This window comes from Lates calcarifer, linkage group LG4 (assembly GCF_001640805.2).
Source record: "Lates calcarifer isolate ASB-BC8 linkage group LG4, TLL_Latcal_v3, whole genome shotgun sequence".
Classification (NCBI taxonomy): domain Eukaryota; kingdom Metazoa; phylum Chordata; class Actinopteri; family Centropomidae; genus Lates; species Lates calcarifer.
This window is the reverse complement of record NC_066836.1, coordinates 15,255,176-15,276,473: the sequence shown is the minus strand read 5'-3', so window position 1 is coordinate 15,276,473 and position 21,298 is coordinate 15,255,176. Positions and strand designations below refer to the sequence as shown.

Genomic DNA, 21,298 nt, shown 5'->3' with positions numbered 1-21,298 from the left:
GCTCGCACGCACAATTACACCTAGAAAATCTTTGACAATTTCATTCAACTTCTGCCCTCTTTCCTGCAGCCATTTTAAATGTTATGTTTCTAAGCTGATGTGGAGCCACAGTATTATGTGGCATTCAGTTCTTCTGCAACTTCAGCTGCTGCATAACAGTAATTCAAGATGAAATACTGTGGATTGACATCATAAGACCATATCCATCAAATTAGGGTTTAATGTTATTTAACAGTGATATCTGGCTGACGTAAGGCTGCATATTTGTTTGGTATTTAGGCATTTAGGCAAGTTGGATATATATTGGACTTTTAATTATTTAGTTAATTATGACTTAGATGTTGACATCTAAGTGCTATTTATAACATACGTCATGACTATGATAACACCAACGTGACACAAACTCTGCAATTAAACATAATTTACACTTGCACATACAGGACGTAACTTGGGGAAAAACACAATGTAATCTTGAGCTTTAAACTTTTACATGTAGTAGTCTGACAAAAATAATTACAATAGTTGAGTAAGAAATAGTTTGACATTTGTCAATGAGAGAACAGACACCACTCTCATATCTGTATGGTCAGCAACCACTTGCAGCCAGTTAGCTTAGCTTAGAACAAAGACAGGAAACAAGGCGACACAGCTGCCTGGGTTTGTCCAAGGTTAACAATATCTGTCACAATTTGCCCCTTTGAAACCACAACATGTCATTTTGGCACACTGGTTTTTGTACAGATTGAAAATATAAAATATTACATGTTACTCAGTGAGCTTTAAAGGTGCTGTGGGCAGATTTTGTTGCCCCTGGAAAGAGCCAAGCTAGCTGGTTCCCCTGTTTCCAATCTGTGCCAGGCTAAGCTAGCGGGCTGCTGGCAGAAGTTTCATATTTAGTAAATAGACATTCAGATTGGAACAAATCTTATCTAACTCTTGACAAGAAACGAAATTAGCTTTTTTTCCGTAATGTCAAACCACTCCTTAGAGTCATATGTACCAGTGTTTTTACAAGAGCTTAGCCTATGTCCCGCACTTTGTTATCTTTCTCAGCAGGTTTCAGTTTTTTGGCAGATTTTGAAATCTATCTGAATGATGAAAAACAAATCTAAACATCTTATATTTTGTATTCCTCTTCTGTTTCTTGGAATCAGTAACATTCTTCAGTACAGCAGGGCACACACTCATGCATAGATGCAATCGGCTGTGTAATAGTGAAACTGGACTCATCTGATTTCAGCAGTGTCCTACACTTTTTTTTTTTTTTTTGGACTTTTCATAGCCACATGCACGATATAGAGAAGTCCTTTGCACGTCTAAAGTTCATATACGCCAACTACATCCTCATGGTTTATGTCTGTGATCTGTGTGTTGATACGAAAAGCTGCTGCACCTGAAAAGTATTATGGGTTCCTTATCAGTGTGGACTCATGGTTGACTGGCAAAACCCTTTTACCTCCTCAAAGTATCTTAGAGAGCCAACCACTCACTTGGTGTTTTCAAGTGATAAAAGGGCAAAAAAAAGACAACTTGAGTAACGTATTGTTTTGTCCATTACAAGACAAGTCATGAATGCTTATTCGAACACTTTCATGACTCTAGCCTATACTATTTCCCTCCCTTGAGATGTGCTGAGACAAGCCTGGTAACTTTACACCTTCAGCTGTAATTAGGGAGCTATTCATTAAAAAAGGAAGCTTTAGTTAAATGCAGGCAGCTGTCTTTGCTCTCCCTCAGCCTCACATGGTGACAGTTCATACCACACACACTCAAGTCACGAAGGTCAACGTGACCTCGCTCCAGACAAATGCCTCCTGAGCACAATAGATCACGTTTATCTGCATGTTCATCTGAAAAGGCTGCACCACTGCAGTTGTGCTGAATAATATGTGCATTATATTAAGTCACTCAACACTGGAGAACTGACAATAATTCTGCAGGAATGGTTTCATTATTTTATCTGGTAAGGTTATGGTTTACATCTTACATTCATCACCCGGAGCTCCTTAAAAACTTGTCTATCTTCATGAAACCCACATTAAGTGACTGTATGTGAATTAGAAGAAATGGTAAATGGCACATGTGCCTCTAAATGTTCAGAAACGCAAATGCAGCAAGGAGAAATTAGAAAATTATGAAGACTATAAAACCATATACTAAAAATGTCTCTGAGTAATATACAGTTCCTCTGAGTAGATTCACATCGTTACACACTGGCAGTAGAACAGCACATTTCTGTTTCCCATGTAGACTATGTATGTGAATCATAATTCTGAGAAGAAATAACACATAATGTTGTCACAAAGTTTGAACTAAAACTACTGTTACTGTGGAAAATAACAATATAAAAATAACTCAATTGCTAACACTTGTTGCTGAATTATTAAATTTTCAATAATAATGCAAGGACAAAGGTCACACTGCAAACACAGGCAAAGGTGGAGGAAGGGTGAGAGTTAGAGGAGCAGGGTGTGAGTGAAGAGAGTCAACATCTGGAACGACACCATGTGATCCTAATCACCTGCAGTTTGACAGTGCAGGCATCTGGACACATTAAACTGCTCCGACCTGACATATGTCTACACACTTCATGATGAAAGTAACCCTCTGTCTCAATAACCTCTGACACGCTGCTATTCTATATCCACATACAGCGACTGTAAACAGTAACTGAATTCCATAGATCAACTAAAATACAGCTGAGTACACCAGAACCAGAGTGCTGCATTTACATTTTCAAGCAATAAAAAAGGTTTTCACAGATCTTCAGATCTTCGAACCATCACTGACAACAAAATTCATAAGTCACTGACAAAAACATTCACAACATACAGTAACACAAAGACAAAGTTAGCAAACTCAAAATTGAACATCCATTTAAAATCTCGATCATCTGACCCCAAAATATTGTCAAAACATGTCTCGGAAAATGCTGGAACATTTTTCACACAATTAGAAACAATGATGAAACACCTGTGTAATTTTTTTTTTTTTTTTTTTTTACACAACAGTGTCATGTCATTTTATGTATCTGTCAGCCGCTCACTGATGTCTATCTGTGCAGGCTGGGTGTGTTGCATGGCAGGAGAACATGGTGTGACTGTCATGTCTCAAGCACATGACAGTTGTTTCTAAATACCTTGTGCGTGTGTGTGTGTGCCTGTCAAAAGGTCAGGGTGGGTAGTGCCACCCATAGCAACTGTTGCCTGAAGGAGAAGAAGCTATGCGGTGGTGTGGCTTTAACACCTGCTGTTGCTGATTGGTTTAGTTTGAGTGAACTCTCCCACCTCTCCGCTTGATTGGTCGACCTGTCAATAAGGAGCCAATCCTAAAAGTGGGATGTGACAGCCTTTGTTCCTTACCTACCACTTGCTACTTTAGAGATACTTCTAGGAAAGGAAACCAAGAGTCACACACACAAGCTGTTTCAATGACTTTTTAAACTGGAGGGAGCTAAACAGATTGAGATACAGAGTTGCGCTGCATGAATGAACGTGTGTGCATGTGAATGAGTTGGAAGTGTTTATTTTGCACCATGAGTGTCAAAAGCAGGAGATTCTCATTGGACAGCTCTGTGTGAGTATGAATATTTCACTGTGTCTGTCTCTTTCACATCCTTACAAAATGTTGTTGAAATCAGACATCCATACTCTATCTATACTCATCTTATACAGCTGAGTAATAATCTAAATAAGCCTCTCTCCAAGCACCAGGTGTGCAGTGTACTCTTGTTTTGTCAGTGCTTGTGGCTGCTGGCTTCTAAAAGTGAAACTATTCTCCAGAGATGTCTGCTGTTGCCCAGAGGCTGCAGACTAACTACAGGTCTAATGGGCTGACAGCGAGCCCACGCACAGAGAGAGAAAGCCAACAGAGCCGGTGTTTAAAGAGCTTTTCAAGGACTTTGCAAGCCATAGTCTAACTTTTGTTTTCACACAAAGGAACTATTCAAACTGACAGAGATATTAGAATGGAGTCACAAACAAACACAAGCAGCACATCCACTTCTTTTACCTTTTTACTCTTCAGTCGACAACCTTGTTGACACGCTGTCGAGAGGCTGTTTTTTGTTGATTCTTTGTGTCTGTGAATGACCTACATTCATCTGTGTGGGAAAATCAGCCTTCACTTGATTCGAACAATGAAAGCGAAGATAATGAAATGTTTACCATGAGCTAGCAGGAGTTGTTTTGAGCCACTCTGTGAACTCTGAAATGTTCCTATCAAGGAGAACTCTGTTTATTTAAGTGTGTGTGTTTTGTATGATTTCTTTACTTTATGTTGTTCTATATCTGTCTCACCTGTGTGCTCTGCGTGTGTGTGTGTGTGTGTGTGTGTCATATAAAAGCTGGATCATCAGCGTTGACATTTATCTAATTGTCTCTTGGGGGCAGCTGTCTGGACGGAGTCGGAATGCTTGGCGTAAGAAGAGGCAGCAGCAGGTTTAGCAGTAAGAAATCCAGACAAAGCCAGAGCCTGGATGATGCCCGGCTGGAGATCCAGGAGCTTAATCACAGCCTCACTTCCAACACATCCTTCAGGTAGACAGCAAACGCGTTACAGGAAGCAGGAGATGGCTTAAAATTCTGAACTTGCACCCAGACGATGATAATGCCCCTTATCTCATTTGACCCTATTTGTGTCCTCAGGGAACAGACCATAGCAGAGGAGAGTCTTGAGCGATCAAATGAACTCATCAACAATCATGTAAGCCGGCTTCACCTCGTTCTTGCTCCTTCCTGGATGTGTATTTTATGAAATTTTCTCTGCAACACAGGGAGAATTACAATGTGAAAATGTTCACTCATTAACACAGCCCTATCAACCCCCCACAGAGCATCCTGAAGCACAAGAAAAGCTTCCACAAGCTGTTTCCAGAGATTCCTGAGGCAGAAAACCTGACACACAGTGAGTTGAGCTGAGGTCCAGAGTCTGTTACTTATTTGTTGATATTGATTATGGAAATGACATCACATTGTGTCCTTTTCTTCACTTTGTCCTTGATGTCTTTGTTTGCCAAGTGGCCCGCAGTGAATGAGGAGCTGAGAACACTTTTGTAAATGATTCTGCAGACATGCCTTTGTCGTCTAGGTGACACTGCAAGGGTTTTCCATTAGAGAAACATCTACTAATAACTTCATATTGTATGTCTTGTGTGTGTGTGTGTGTGTGCGTGCGCGTGCATCTCTTTGTTGTAGTGTTCATCTGTGCCTTGCAGAAGGAGGTGTTATATCATGGAAAACTGTTTGTTTCTGAGAACTACGTGTGTTTCCACTCCTCCGTGCTGCTCAAAGACACCAAGGTAACGCACTCAGACGCACTGGAGGTGAAGCCCAATCCACACTGGTGAAATTAATTAACACGGAAATTGTCACGACAGCCGTGGCACTACTCGGGCCTTCTCGGATTCAAAATCATGAAACTAATTTGGTTTTAATGCTCCAGTAGCAGTTTGGTTCAGCAGAGCAGCTTTCTGAGGTCACATGTGACCTAAGCTGTAAAAGAAGCTGACGACCGTAACATTAGCTGTGCTGGGAGTTCACCTTTCAACACCAGCATTCATGCTTTTTACCTTAATATCAAATGCCCACTTCATAAAGGGGAAATTATTTTAACCTAGTAACCTTGATCCAGGACAAAGTAACATAAGCTTGGTCATGTGTGTTTCAGTCCATGTTCATATGTAAAGGATTTTTTTTTCTCAACACATTACAGGTGGTGATTCCCACGTCCAGTGTCAGGGGGGTGAAGAAACATAACTCAGCTTTGTCCATGTTGTCAATCCAAACTGCTGATGGAGAGAAGGTCAGACTGCACCTTTTTTTTTTTTTTACATTATTTTTATTTCACTTTTAATGCAGAGCACTTTGGGCCATACATTAAGTTGTACAGACTGTGAAATCCTGTGAGAAAAACTGGTGATTTTGAGCTGTATGCAGTAAATACATGCACTGATTTGACGCCATCATTGCATTACAGATGTACACTGTAATCATGCAGTTAAAATGAGGCCAACAAAAACTGAATTTGCTGTCATTAAACTTGAATGCCGACATAATAATCAGGCTCTGTAGGTGCACAGTGACATTGTGAAACCTCTCTGGGTTTCTGGCTCACAAACACCACCGCACAGGGAACCGCATAGGGAATTCTAATTGTAAAACTTCCTTTTAAACATACTTCCTTCTCTGCTGTTGAACTCCCCACCCACAGAGCTCAAAATAGATTATTAATGGGGTCCTTTTAAGCTCAAGAGAAACAGTTTTGAAGAGTGATAAGACATGTGGGCATGAATAACCAGGTGCTTTTCATTTTGCGTTTGTGTCCGTTTAGTTTTTTTTTTTTTTTTTTTCTGTATTTGCATATTTGTACAACACCTCGTGTATAGACAGGCAGTGAAATGTAGCTTAAACTGGCTTGAAAAGAAGGGAAAATTCCTGCAGTGAAACTGACAGCTCATCAAGACTTCACATTAACACCCTTAACTCTGAGTGTGCACATAGTTTGCTTTTGTTCCAGATTTAACTCTTTCTCCTGCCTCTTTTTTCCCTCTCTCAGTACTCATTTGTGTCTTTGAGGAATCGTGAGGTTTGCTACAAACTACTCCACAGTGTCTGCTCACAGGCACAGGTACTGTATATAACATCTGCATGCACAATAAAGTCATCATTTCTCAAACAAATGTCTCTTTTTTTTAATTCAGTTTATGTCTTTGTCTAAAGCAGGGAGAGAGTCAAAACAGCAGTCCTCATCTGTCTTCTGCAGAGAATGAAGCTGAGCATGACGTGGTAGGATTGCTACTCATCACCTACGTCTAGGTATCTCGCATGATGATGATACATAACATCAGACGATTTAACTGTCTTTGTCCACAGGTCTCCAGTTATTCCAGTTTGGACGACAGCATAGATCATGATCTGAGCAGGCAAAACAGCATCAATCTTGACAACGGTTTTTCTCAGATGTCCAGTGAAGGTGAGAGGAAAGATGGAAGAGACAGAGAAAAGTGTGGAGCTGAGCAATCACTGCTGTTTCACGTGCTCGTCAGTTTGTGCACAAGAGGAATAATGTTTATCTTTTTTCAATGCTTAAGCTTTTAAATTGCACTTTCCCATGTGAGATAATGATATTGAGAATTTTATTGCCAAGCCGAAATGTCTCAGCAATACAACTGAAGGCTGTGTACATTTGTTTATTTTGTTTGTTTGTTTTTCAGCTCCCATGAGAAGCAATTCCACTTATGAAAGCAGCTTAACAGATGAAGATGACTCAGGTGTGTGTAAAGCCCTCACAAACAGACACGAGTACTGTAACACACACTCAACTTACCCATAAGCCATAGTGTGGGATAATGAGCTGATGATTTTTGTCTCGAACCAGCTACATCATGGGTTTGGAAGTTCATCGAGTCAGTTGCACCGTTCTTCAGAGAAATAAGGAATCTCGGCATTCTCTTCTACATCTACATGATGCTGTGAGTATTATTATGATGTTATTTCTCACAGGTGGTGCTCCATCTCCAGTGGTTTTACATATGTAACATAAACATACTAATGCAAGTACTATACTTAAGGCACTTCACTATTTTAATTTGATGTTTAAAGCAAATGCTCATTCTATAGAACATAATGCATCGCTATTGATTGTAAAGAAGCTAAAATTAACTCCAACTGAACCAGCCACAACATTTAAGTGCTGCTTACATGTTTATGCATCAGTGATGATGTTGAAGTAATGTAATATGTGATCAGATAACAATTTATATATTTTTGTGCATAAGAAGTTGTTTTACTTTTAATACTTTAAATTTTGAATGCAATGTAATCTGATGACTTCTTCCACCATGGCCCATCTCTCTGTTGTTTGGTACATAAGCAAATATTTGACTACTACCGCTGCTGTTAAACCTGTCGAGAGAATGGGTGAAAGAGGACCCTGCAGGAATGTGTTATGTAGGATTCTTTGAAGGCCCAACACACACTTTCTTGAAATGTCTGCAAAACACAGACCTAGACACACATTTTGGTATGTTGCCTTTCTGGATTGGCTGGCAGCTCTCAAGGAAAGATTATTAATCCTGGAGATATGGTTTAACTCAGTTATAGAAATGTTATCGCAAAATGTTCTCTCAGGCTCCACACAGATACAATTTCCTGATATCTCATTGTTAGAGTTGAACGGTATGTACCCATCGTAGCCCGTGCGTTCAGCTTTTGATCCACTCTGCACAATGCACTTTTACTTTAGTGCATTGTAGTGGAGGGCTGTAAAATCCCAGGCACTCAGGACATTACTGTGTTTACAGACTTGTGTTGCTGCTGATGGCGTCCGGGTACATCGGGCTGAGGATCATAGCGCTGGAGGAGCAGCTGAACACTTTGGGCGCCCTGACTGAGCTGTCTTTACACCACAGAGAGTGAGTAGACACAGAAACATAAAGAAAAAGGAAGCAAGAGAAAGAGAGAGAAGCAAAAGGAAGTCTGTTGTGGGGGAAAAAAGTGAAATGGCTTAAACTGGTTTTGACCACTTTTAAAACTATTACTTCCGGATCAGATTAGACTTGAATAGAGTAGCTGAGCAGGTTCACAACAGCCGTGTGGACAAAAGATAACTGATTACATTCCAGCAGTCACATGCACCAGGAAGTATGTGTCTAAAACTGTAACATGAGCTTTCACAACCTCAACTTTCATTAAAGTTTAATGTCTTTATCAGAAACAATTTAGTGTGTAATGAATTAAATAATGTCCTCTTCTCCCAGTGTTTAAAAGCAACTAAACCAACCAAACTACCCTGCAGTATGTAAAGTAGTAAGAAATCTACAAGTTTAAATATTTGAATACACAGTTACATAATTGTTTATAGGTTCACCACTTCACGTGAAAGTTTGAATGCAGGACTTATATTTTTACTTTGTGGCGCTGCTTCTTTTAATCGAGTAAGGGATCATCACTGTCCTCTCCTCATGCCTGCGTCTTCTTCCTCGTTTGCAGGTACCAGGAAACGTAGCCAGCGGCAAAGGACTGTGCCAAACGGATCCCTCCAGGAACTCATGCAATGTCCCACTCTGTTAAGATCCTACTCTGAGCCCTGTCTAGACAGACTCCCAAAAGCATCTTAACATTCTGGGAGACTCTGTCCATTTGATATGCACTACATCTAATCCAAAGAAATGTACAATATTTTACACGTATTAGTTCCCTCAAATTAGTTATTAAACTCCTGTATTAGTGCCATGTCATGCCTGCAATGCAACTCAGCAGTACGATGCTTTTGGGATGTCTGAACCAGGCCACACGTGGTGAACTACATGGATGACTGAGCGTGCTGGCAAAGGAGCTTCAGGACAATATTTTCTGTTAGGCATGCACCGATTCTTTGCTGACAGACCAAAAACTGAAGTGAGCTTCCCCCTGTGCTGAGCCATATGGAGGCATCCTGCTGAAGCCATGTTTATTTCCTGGCCGGTGAACAGCTGAGCTCAGCTTGAAGAGGTTGCTGGAGTCTTGACCGTCATTTTCTTGGATCAGCACTACCTGCACAACAGTGAGAGCACAGCAGAGTCCATCAAAACAGGAGGATGAAAGAAGCACTTTGTTGATTTTTAAATTAATTGTAATTTTGAATTTGAGGGTTCACACTGTGTAATTTTAACTGCTGGTGTTTGGTGTTTAAGACAAAGACTGTTAATGACAGCAGTCGGCCAGGAGAGGGCAGTCACTTCCAATAAACTTGACTGGTACATGAGATACCAAGACAGGATTTTACCTGCACCTCATGTTCAGGCACTGAAATTTATTTGGAATATAAATGTTACTTTTATATATTTTTGCTACTGACCTTTTTGCATATCAATCCTTTTGATAAATACTGGAGAAATCGATTCATACACATTTTGCCAAATTGATTCCCATGCCTTTAAATCAATTTTTAAGCTTTTTGTTAATTCTGTGTGCACATGAAAAGTTCATGTCAAAATACCTGTAAAGGATATATTAACATTATGAAATTATTCCTGACCTGGAAAACCCAATTTTCCATCAAGTATCCAAGATTTTTACAACTGTTTGAAGCCTGTACAGTATCTGCACTGATTCCAGCCAATGGAAAGAGACTTTGTGTACAAATCATGTCACCCAGATGCTAAATGTTTTCAAGTCATTATACTGTAATTAATAATATTGTATTTTTTGTATTCACTTATGTTTTAGTCTTATTAACTTATGCACTGTACAAAAATATAATGACTGTTTTAAAACCAATAATATCAGTTTCATATTTTTGTACATAAGTGACTTTTTATTATTTTGTTGTCCATAAAAAGGTCAAGATTCAGTCCCATGAATTAATTTCATTACATCATATTCTCAGTTCAAAAAAGCAACATAAAATTACAAATCATAATACAAAGAATAGAATAGGTAAGTACAGTAACCATATAAACAGCCCACTAATATGGTCTAAACCCAGCCCCCAACCACCCACCCACCACTGCCCCACTCAAACTCTAGCACAAAACTCATAACAATACGTCAGTTAGTATCAGCAATTTAAAAAATTCAAATAAACGTCCCATGTTTTTTTGTTTTTTTGTTTTTTAAGCGCTTCAATGTTCCGATGCCATGAGTTCAGCTTTACCCTCACACAGAATACATAATAGAGATAACGTCCCACCCTGTCATTTGCTCGGCAAAACACAATAGACATGCATACAGTTTTCACTGTTCCACCCCCACCCACCCCCCATCAATAAACATTCAGGGCCAGAGGATACAATGTATGTCAACCGTAGTGGTGCATCAATAAAACAGCAAATTTCCAACCCTTTTCTTGAACCAAACCCCATGAATGAAAAGTGGATCCAGTGGTTTCCCTGATAAAAACGACCTGTCCAGGAAGAAACTGAAGCCTACTTCTATTTTCTGAGAAAAGTGACAACTCTCTCTTGATTCTTCTGACAGCTCAGATCCCTGGTTCAAGATGGTAACAGATTTCCATTATTTACAAATCAGAGAGACAAAGCGCAGTATGAGAATGGAGAAATTCCCTGTTCGAAAACGATGACAGCGAGCGAGTGGTGTTTGGTAACCTTTCCACCACTTACTAAGACCCACTTGTACTCCCAAAATGGAGTAATCAGATCAGTGCTAGTTCAGTACATGTTCCCTTTAACAAAACGCAGCTACTATCACTGAAACTGATGGGTCTCTGGTGCAGAAGACACCTTGTGTAGATCTGAAATGTGGTGCTAGCCTACCACTATAAAACCAAATCTTGTACAGGTCTACACACAGGGCCTGTTAGTTCTTATTCAAACGGGTTGATAGTATCCTTAATGCTGGCCTGTAGAAGACAGTCAATAATAATGAAGAAGACACACAAATTTACAATTTATACCCTTATTACACTTTGGATGCTTTGTACAATAGTGCTGAACTTAAGACCTGCTTTTGTCATGCTTGATCTGATATATATAAATGTGTAAATATACTGTATACTACAGTATGTGTGTTTATGTGTGTATGCATGTCGTGTTTGAATGTGTGTATCGGTGCATGTGTGTAATGATGTGCAAAGGTGTGTGTGGTGGAACCTGCACCACACCAACAGTGAGAGGCTCAAATATGGCTTGTGTCAGACGTGAAGCGTGCTGCCACCCATAAGAGAGCTCCTACATTTAGGGCCACAGAGGTTAAAAACAGAGCTATAAGTAGGCATGATGTCCCGTCCTGGCCACCCCGATCTGAATCACATTGTTAGTCATAACATCAACAAACACATGGTTCTGAAACAAACAGTCCATGGCCCTACACTACGACAAACACGTTTGGATTACTTACATCAAGACAAAAAACATTAGAAGAAAATGTGCAGAGGGTGAATATGAACAGGAGGGCTGTCTAACTCTGGTGATGAGTGCTACTGGGACAAGACTTGGAAAACAAACTGTGCTGTAAGACCACAAGATAATCAGTATGATTCTGATGAAGCATGATTATTCTGAGCGGACACAGGCCTCATTAGTTTGGTGAACTGAGCAGCTACTTGGTCTCTTTATACCGTTAAAACCTCCAAATCCAGCCAGAACATCAAGCTCCAAAAGGATCTGTTCACCAAATTATTCTACAAATTATTCACAGACATCCTTGACAACCACACTTCAAACTTGAAGGAATAGTGCGACATTTGGGAAATATGTGTATTCGCTTTCTTGCAGAGGGTGAGGTGAAAAGATAGATAAGACAAGGCCTGTACAGATCATGTCTGTACAGTAAATAAGATACAGCCAGCAGCCAGTTAGCTTAGCATTAAGACTGGAAATGGGGAAACAGCAAACCTGGCTGTTTCAAAAGGTAACAAAACACCAGCCTACAAGCACCTCTGTGGTTGTATGGCAGGTTATGTGCACAGTCACTTCCCGCATGAGAGTGGTATAAATCTTCTCAACTAACTCTTAACAAGAAAGCCAATAGGTGCATTTCCCAAAATGTCAACCTATTTCTCTAAATCGGACTTACTCCTGCTGCTACTGAGTCAGCAGAATCTGCCCAGCCTTTGAACGTCACACATTAGTAAGCACTGAAGTGCTACAGCCTTCTGTTTAGACCAAGCTGATCTAATGTGACATGAAAATTACTGAGTAAACCTTCACTTCCAGAGCTGCTTCACCAATGCCTAAGAATGTAAAATCCACATAACCCCAGATATCCTCAGTGTGGCTTTCAAAGACCTGTTTCCATTTCAGCCACACTGTTCAGAATATGTAGGACTCGGTGAGAAACAGCAATACAGGGAAATCAAAATGATTCCCTGTAAGTTGCTGCTGAAATTCTGTCGACAGTAAAAAGGCTAAAGCTACAGCACGGCCAGGAAATTAAATGGAAGCTGGCTGTTCTGTGATATATTTTTTTTTCAGCAAGTCAGAAATGAGGGAGAGGAAACTATGAGACACCCAAGAAGCTATGACAGTATTCCAGACTAGTCCTTGTGCATCCGCCATTAACTGACACCAAAGGAAAGAAGATGGACCCCCAAAACCACACAATAAGAGTAGATTAGTGTTAGCTGGACAACAACTTGGGAAATGCCCTGGCAGTCAGATGGATGTCCATTAACAGGTAAACAGGGAGTGGAGGAGGAAGAGGAGGGAGGGAGGGGGTCGGGGGGGAACGAGCTTGACCAGTGTTTGTCCACTGGAGAGAGAACTGGTCAAGCTGTGGAGGTATTCTTCATACATACACTTGCAAAAAAAAAAAAAATCAATATTGATAAGTCTCCATAAGCCTCCTCCACTTGCAGCTGTCCAAGTTATCAGGATGTCCAATTCTTTCAGCACTGCCTCACACTCGCGCACACGCACACACACACACACAGACACACACACACACACACAAACACACGAATGCACTCATTCACATGCACGCATTCTTCAGGTGTCACAGGTCCATGGAGATATGAATATACACTCGACATACATATCACTAACATGTCACACTTACAAATTACATCTGTGTGCCTTTTTGGACAAAGCACATTTTTCTTCCTTCTTAATTCATGTGAGTAAACACATTTTAAAGCTGCAACTCATAATTTTTCCCACACTGAAAAACACATTTTTTTCATCTCAGTACTTGTTTTTAGCATTTTCATCACACTGCACCATACAGATGGACAAGGCTTTTGATTAAGATCAAAAAACGTTCTAACCTTTAAAATAGGAAACAAATGATAGTTGTAAATTAACCTTAAGGTGTGCTGCTTCAAAGACACACAGATGTGGCAAAAGTCACACATCCTTTTTAGGTTTAATTCTCACTCATACTTTGCAAACATGCTGACATCTTCTCTCACACACGCACACACTCTCACTCTCTCACACACACACACACACACACACACACACACACACACAACTCTCATTCATACAAACACTGAGAGGCTGTTGTTTGTTTCTCAGGTGTGTTGTGCAGCCAGGTCCTGGTTGATGAAGCGCCGTAGCCTCTCCAGATACTGACTGTAAAGCTCAATGTCGTTGTGACCAGCTCCCTCCACCCAGAGGGGCTCCACGGCCTTGGGACAGCGCTCAAACAGGGCGAGGCCGTGAGAGAAGTCGATCACCTCGTCCTCTGTACCGTGGATGATGAGCACTGGAGACGGGATCTTTGACACCTTCTCGATGCTGGTGGAAAAATCGAAATAACGGAGGCAATTAACACAGGACTTTATAGAATTCAGGCAACGGATTCGACTTTCCATTATAATATTGAACAATGACAAATAATAACAAAGTGCATTTCAGTCAACATGTCTGAGATACATTAAAGCGACATTACACCTAAAATTTCGTTAGAGTATCAAACATTCACTCCTGTTGAAGACGGTTTCTTCTTCAACAAAGAAAGAAAACAGCAGATGCAGTCTGCTTTGTTTAGTTACAATAGATTCCAGTAATGACAGGTTTTCATTACTGTCCTAAAAATGCTAATTATGTTACCAGCAATCACTGTTAAATCAAAATATTGCTAAATATACTACATTACATTGTAAGATTGTGTGGTGATAAGTACATTTTTCCTGAGAATCTGCTTAAAGATAAAATAACCAGATGGGGGAGTTATGTTTTTGACTGATCCAGTGACTGTAATACCTGAGAAATCAAGGTACTTCATCACATTTTCAGCAAAACAATATGGACCCCAGGAAGACTAGTTGTTGCCAAGGTAACAGCCAACGGGGATCCAAATAAAAAAAATAAACAAATTAATGTAGTCCTGCTCAATGATATGCAACGCTGCCCACAGTGGTCTAATATAACCAGAGATATTAAAGAAGGAAATAAATTGATATGGATGCATGGAAAGATCTCTGATGGTAGATAAAGTTCTACTGTATCTTATTGTTATATATTGTTGCCCAACCCCATTCATTCACATTACACTTTTGTTTAAAGTGACTTGTGATAAGTGATAAGTGTATATAGCCTCCATTAGAGTAATGTGTCACACTGCTTCCATGTTGCGCTATAATAATCATACGATTATCAGAATTTTATCAGAGGCTGTTTACAAATATAATATTCTGGCTCTGGAACATACTGGGCAACAGCAGAGCAGCTGATTATACAACAGGAGTGGTTTGAGAGGTTTTAATGGACATTTTTATGTGTCTGTATCTACAGTTACAGCTACAATTGTCACCATTTGAGTTTCCTGTAAATAACTAATGAGGATTTGACAATAAAAAGATTGTTATGAAATGTAACTTTATTATATTTAAAACATTAAAGTAAAATATGTTCTCAGTCTAGAAACTTACTTAGGGAAAGCATCAAAGCAGTATGTCTTCTTGGTGTCGGGGAAGGCCACTCTCATACCAGAGGTGAGAGGAGAGTGGAGGACCACAGCAGCACACTCAAACCGCGATGCCAAGTCTACTGTGGGCACTGTGCCGATGCTCTGTCCATACAGGATGATATTCTCGGGGCTGATGCCATACCTGAGGTCACACACACGCGCACACACACACACACACACACATAGATTTCAGTATAAATGTCAGAACAGAGTCACTTTTACTTTGTAAATACCTGTATGTCAAGTGCAAAAGGACTGATGTGTAACCATATGAACTGAAAAAGGAATCTACAGTACCTCTGACCACACCTTTACTCAATGTTTCAGGGTCTGGCTTTTGAGCAGACGTGAACATTTTCTGTTGCATGACATATATGTCAGACATATATATCACCATTTTACTAACTTTAATATCTTATCAAGGTCAAAATATTGATTACACTATCTCAAACTAGGTTTTATGCTGCTCAGAAATGTCAGCATATAACAAAAGATGGTTGTGGTCTGTGTTTTGTTGCTTTGTGCTGTTTGCACTCTCATTTGTTGCCTCTGCTGTCTTCTGTGGCATCTCTGCAAATTTTATGGCGTTGATGGTTCTCAGAACATCTTGCCAAAGGACTTTGTTGAAAATTAGCCAGCTGGCTAACACTGGCACATCCACAGAAATTCTGATTAATGTGTGCTGTCTTTATAAATAAATAAATGAAAATGAAGTGTGCGCATTTCCATACAGTTGATAATAATACAAATATTTTGAAAGACAACATCATAAGCAAAGAGTGGCAAGGCTCACTTGCCAAGGGCTGCAAAGCATGAAATGTAATCATTATTATCAGCCATTTTTGACAAAAAACAAAATATTACTCTACCTATTTAAATACTATTTCAAATACAGAGTCAGGGACTGTGTGAGTAAATTCTGACTTTCTTAGGCTCAGAGGATCGTAGCCTGAGCGTCGTCCTTGACTCTACCCTGTCCTTTGAGTCACACATTAAATCTGTCACTAAATCTGCCTTCCATCACCTGAAAAATATCTCCCGACGCCATCCCTCACTCTCAGACTCTCATTCATGCCTTCATCACCTCCCGGTTGGACTACTGTAATGGAATCCTGTCTGGGGTCCCCAAGAAAGCCTTTGACAGGCTCCAGTACATGCAAAACTCAGCTGCCAGGGTTCTAACCCGCACTAAGCCTTGACAGCACATCACACCCACCCTCTCTCACCTACACTGGCTTCCAGTTAAGTACCGCATCATCTACAAACTCCTCCTGCTTGTCTATAAATCGCTCCACAGTACCTTTTGGACCTCCTCCACCAGCATATCCCCTTCACGGAACCTGCAGTCCTCTGACTCAGGCCTTCTATCTATTCCCCCGCACCAAAACGCGATCCTTTGGGGATAGAGCCTTCAGTGTGGCAGCCCCCACCTTCTGGAACTCTCTCCCAATGGAGATTCGCCATGCTACTTCTTTGGTTACTTTTAAGTCTGCTCTGAAAAGTCACTTATTCACCCAGGCCTTCTGCACTTAGTCTTTTTTGTTTGTTTTTTGTGTGGACATTGTCTATGTAAAGTGTCCTTGGGTCTCGTGAAAGGCACTATATAAATTTAAGATATTATTATTATTATGGCATAAATGGTTATTTTCTTAAGACCTTTACTTCTTTTACAGTGGCCTCAAACTTCCTCTATGTTGCCACCTGGGAGTATTAAGTTTCTCCTAACATAAGGCTCATTAACCAGACTGGCAACAGATTAACAAGAGGAATAGTTTTCAGAATTTTAGATGCTGCTGCTTCATGTAGAGCTCAGCATGCAACACCCAACCATCACTCTCTTTGATACAGAGCCACTGTCAAACTTTGATTTGACTGGCGAATGGTCGGGAGGAAAACTGAATAAAACTTAACCAAGTGTTATTTTCACAAAAAGTTACTGGCCAGTGATGTGAGTGACCTTACTGATTTATCTACTGAAGACACTTTAACTGGCATTTGGCGCTAGTTGGCTGTTAATTTCAGACCCTGGGTGGACGGAAACAGGGAGTTTCTGCCAGCTTACCGGGAGCGCAGCGCATGCCAGGCAGCATCAATGTCAGCATAAAGGTTCTTCTCAGATGGTTTGCCAGTGCTAACACCGTAGCCTGAGTAATCATAGGAGAAGATGTTGCAGTTGATGCGCGTGCCTAAGCCAATGTAGAAGCTGCTCATCTGGCCCAGGTCTACTGCATTACCATGGGAAAACAACACTGTAAACCTGAGAGACAAAGGAGGAAGACAGAAGAAACAAGAAGGAAGTTGAGAAGCAGGCTGAGGTCAAGCAGGAACAATGATGAAGTGGAAAGCCCCGAGTTGATGGAAAATCATGGGATATAACTGCATGACTTACAGTAATGTATCTATAGAAAGGCAAGCTGCCCTATTCAAAGCACAAGCAAACACAGTCATACAGTGTTGTGTGTGTATGGAGGCACATTCAGTCTCAGTGTATTCAGGGGTGGTGCGTGTCTCACCTTGCATTGGGGGCACAGCGAATGTACATGCATCCAACCCTATTTCCTCGGCTGGACCTGGTCAGAAATACATCTGTCACATCCAGCTCCCTCTGCGAATACTGGAACTCTGCTCTCTCAGTGAGGTGCAGCTTCCACCTGCCTTCACCCCCACCACCACCTCCTCCTCCTCCTCCTCCACCTCCACCTCCACCTCCACCACCACCACCACCACCTCCTCCTCCTCCTCCTCCTCCACCTCCACCACCACCGACACCACCACCTCCTCCTACCCCTCCTCCACCACCACCACCGCTGCCTCCACCTCCCCTGTCACCGCCACTACCAGTGCTCAGCCGGGAACGCAGCCCTGGGGCTCCAAGAGATGGCAGAGCAGCTCCAGAGGCAGACCCAGAAGCAGTTCCAGCTCCAGAACCTGGATCTGGGTCAGGGAGAAGGGCATAGGTGGGCTCTGGAGGGAGGAAAGCCAGTTTGGCTGCAATGCGACTCGGGCACGGGGGGCAGCAGAACAGGCAGCATAGCTCTCGTATGGACAGACCGTTCATCTTCTGGTAAAAAAATAAACAACGGAGAGGGAGTAATTAGGTGGCAGAAAAACAGAGTAAGAACAAGACTTTCACCTTTAATTCACAGAAGGGTTTCCCACTGTGTTTTTGTACTCTAGTCAGAAGAAATTTGACATTTTAATGAAATATAATATGAGGCTTATTATGCTTAAGAGGAAATGAGCAGTGACACTACATCACGCATTAAAGACCACATATTTAATGCATAATGCAAACATTTAAACAGTTATCTAATAACTACACTGAAAAAGAAATAAGCATCAGGATCTGCAGGCTCAGCTCATCAGTTGTGAAATCATGAAAAATAATCAATTACAATTAGGGATAAACAGCTCTAACCACCTCTCCTAACCAGTTTCCTGAGGAAAATCCTGCAGAGAAACACCATTGTAAACATACCTGGATTCAGAAATCCCTGGGTCTTGAAATGAACTGGCACACAATGGTGCCAAGGTCGTCTGGTCTCGTCACTGAGCCAGCTGGATCTTAGTTTTAAAAAAACAAAACAAAAAAAACCCAGAAAGAATGACACATTAAAATGACTTATCATAACACAAAAAGAAATTGTACACAACAACGTATAATCACAATGGCATGATCACTTAGTTGGCCTGGTGTTTCAGTGTTGCTCTTTTAGAGCTTTGGTGTTCTGATATGAAGTGGCAGATGATAAATATTAAGAAGAGCATACTAACATTCTTGTCTTGCTTTGTAACATATGGCATGTGGAACCAAACAAAATTACACAGACACTGTGCCAAAGGTAAATGGTAACCTAGCGTCACAGCTATGAGGAAGAGATAACATTGATTCAAAGATTATAAACAACACTGGCTCATTGAAGGAGTTCCTGCTGTCATCAGTGTACAGCTCCCGTAAAACAATTAGCAATTATTATGGTAAAGGATATGTACAGTATCCATGAACTGAGGTCGATACAATCTCACTGGGGGATTAAAGTGATTCAGATGCCCTGATGTGATCATGGACACTGGTGACTAATTACAACACCCCCTCAACACAGAGAGCGACTGATGTGCATATGTGGCTATATGGTTAACAACGATATTAACCTCTAACGTTAGGCAGTAATGCTGGGCATATGACGGGGGCGGCACATTGGCACAGCATACCGACAACTGGAAATGTAAATTAACGATATATTACCGCTGTTCACAGCCACTGTGCTGCTTAATGGCAGCTTACAGTCAAAATATCATCACTTATCGTTAGCAAGGCAATCAGCTAGCGGCGGCAGCTAGCTCCCTAGCACGGTAGCCTCAAAGCTAGCTACTTACCGATTCACAGTAGGACGGCAGGCAGGCTGGTGTACCCCTATATGTACACAGAAGCAGCGCAAGACTTCGAAAATCCTTCTTGTGTCTTGACATGGATGGTTTTACTCAAGTGTACTCTCAGTTGTCGGTGGCTAGCTAGCTGAAATTCATGGCAACCAGATTTTTTTTCTACTACTGTCCGACTAAAGCCGGAAGTGACGTAAGCGCGTATTCCTTTATTCGAAACTTTAAAAAATGTGCCAGAGAATAATTTATCATAATCACATTTGCACAAAATAATGAGAGGAAAGCGATAAAGGATTATGTATGATTTAATTTAAACCATTTTAGGCTTCACAACATTTCACAGTTATTTCTCTGATAGTAGTGAGGATGGTAATAGTAAATCCACTTGATATGATCCTGTCATAAAGCATCATACATAAAACATAACATAGGCTACTTCTTCAAATTTGAACGAAACTTAAAATGCAGAAACATTATCAGCAAAATACGCTTGTATGAAATGTTAAGGAATAATATTATGGGATCAATACAACTAATGTATTAACATTTAAACTGCATTTTGTTGTTGTAGCTGGTTCATTGGAAGCCCGTTTTAACAGCTTTACTGTCAGACACTTCATTCTATAATAATGCATAAAAAGTTTAGAAACTGTCTGGAATTTCAAAGCAGAACCATATCTTTATTTACTGCCCCTAAAATCATCTGCCTGCCCACCCCTTCTCTCTCAGATATGCACTCATAATAGCAAATGACACTGTTCACCCCCTCAATCCACTCATCCCATTACTGCTGTCTGGCTGTAGATACAAGACTTTAAAATGGAGAGGAGCTTCCTTTGGCAGGAGTTTTGTCTCCTCAGCTGCTGCAGCCACAAATAAAAAGTGCCTTACTGATTCTGTTTTTGTGTGTGTGTGTGTGTGTGTGTGTGTGTGTGTGTGTGTGTGTGTGGTTCAAATCAGCATGTTTCTGTCTGTGTCTGTGTGGGATATGGACAGGCCTTTAAGATGAACACTATGTTTTTGACTGTAACTATGAAATCAAATAAATGTAGAGGAGTAAAAAGAATAATATCTCTTAATAATAAGTAATGTACTGATTATAAAGTTTCAAGTGTGAAGTAATTTGCATCAAAAAGAAAAAAAATAAGTACTATTTTACGCTATCGCAAAATTATACTTAGGGGATGTTACTTTTCTCTACATTTCAGAATGATTTGCCATTAAATACACATGTAATAAATGGCAGGTTTAGATTTGTGTCTATATATTTTTCGCCTAGTTTCCAAAATACACCACACACTGGTGACACAATATTTTTGGGACAAAACTTTTTTTCCATTCGATATTTGATCATTTTCTTAAATGGGTGCATTTCTTTATCTTATTATCTCGATCTTTATATTCTGCTGTTAGATAATTAAGTGTATTGCCTCACATATACTACAGACTACAATATTATAAATAAACGTATTACTCTCAGGTAAAGCTTTATGTTTCAGGCTCTTAAAGTCACAACTTTCCTGAACACCATCAAACACGTATTTCAGTAATGGCTTAAAACAAAA

The 21,298-nt window shown here is 40.5% G+C and overlaps 2 protein-coding genes across 4 annotated transcripts; one reads left to right on the top strand and one right to left on the bottom strand.

Moving 5' to 3' along the window:
* The first annotated feature begins 3,364 nt into the window (after positions 1-3,364).
* Positions 3,365-10,332, top strand: LOC108883617 (GRAM domain-containing protein 2B). Of its 2 annotated transcripts, none has more exons than XM_018676959.2 (13): positions 3,365-3,576; positions 4,392-4,538; positions 4,647-4,704; positions 4,833-4,905; positions 5,196-5,299; positions 5,713-5,802; positions 6,556-6,627; positions 6,723-6,785; positions 6,873-6,972; positions 7,214-7,270; positions 7,378-7,471; positions 8,303-8,413; positions 8,991-10,332. In XM_018676959.2, exons 1-13 carry the CDS (start codon positions 3,509-3,511, stop codon positions 9,004-9,006), a joined length of 1,053 nt encoding a protein of 350 aa, XP_018532475.1. In that variant the 5' UTR covers positions 3,365-3,508; the 3' UTR covers positions 9,007-10,332. The 2 variants fall into 2 exon arrangements, with proteins under 2 accessions (XP_018532475.1, XP_018532474.1); XM_018676958.2 differs by having other exon boundaries at positions 6,720-6,785.
* Positions 10,333-12,883: 2,551 nt separating this feature from the next.
* Positions 12,884-19,912, bottom strand: LOC108883618 (alpha/beta hydrolase domain-containing protein 17A). 2 transcript variants are annotated; one of them, XM_051070085.1, is made up of 6 exons: positions 19,728-19,912; positions 18,829-18,914; positions 17,864-18,411; positions 17,413-17,607; positions 15,313-15,492; positions 12,884-14,176 (listed from the first exon to the last, which is right to left on the bottom strand). In XM_051070085.1, the coding sequence occupies exons 3-6, from the start codon at positions 18,406-18,408 to the stop codon at positions 13,951-13,953; spliced, it is 1,146 nt and encodes a 381-aa protein (XP_050926042.1). In that variant the 5' UTR covers positions 18,409-18,411; positions 18,829-18,914; positions 19,728-19,912; the 3' UTR covers positions 12,884-13,950. The 2 variants fall into 2 exon arrangements, with proteins under 2 accessions (XP_050926042.1, XP_050926043.1); XM_051070086.1 differs by lacking the exon at positions 17,413-17,607.
* Positions 19,913-21,298: the final 1,386 nt, after the last annotated feature.

Coding starts and splice junctions, on each gene's coding strand:
- LOC108883618 (XM_051070085.1), bottom strand. CDS start 18,408: ATGAACGGTCTGTCCATACGAGAGCTATGCTGCCTGTTCTGCTGCCCC. Junction 17,608..17,863: donor CGCTGTGCCCCCAATGCAAG/GTGAGACACGCA, acceptor TTTGTCTCTCAG/GTTTACAGTGTTGTTTTCCC. Junction 15,493..17,412: donor TGGCATGCGCTGCGCTCCCG/GTAAGCTGGCAG, acceptor GTGTGACCTCAG/GTATGGCATCAGCCCCGAGA.
- LOC108883617 (XM_018676958.2), top strand. CDS start 3,509: ATGAGTTGGAAGTGTTTATTTTGCACCATGAGTGTCAAAAGCAGGAGA. Junction 3,577..4,391: donor TTCTCATTGGACAGCTCTGT/GTGAGTATGAAT, acceptor TCTTGGGGGCAG/CTGTCTGGACGGAGTCGGAA. Junction 6,973..7,213: donor TTCTCAGATGTCCAGTGAAG/GTGAGAGGAAAG, acceptor TTTGTTTTTCAG/CTCCCATGAGAAGCAATTCC.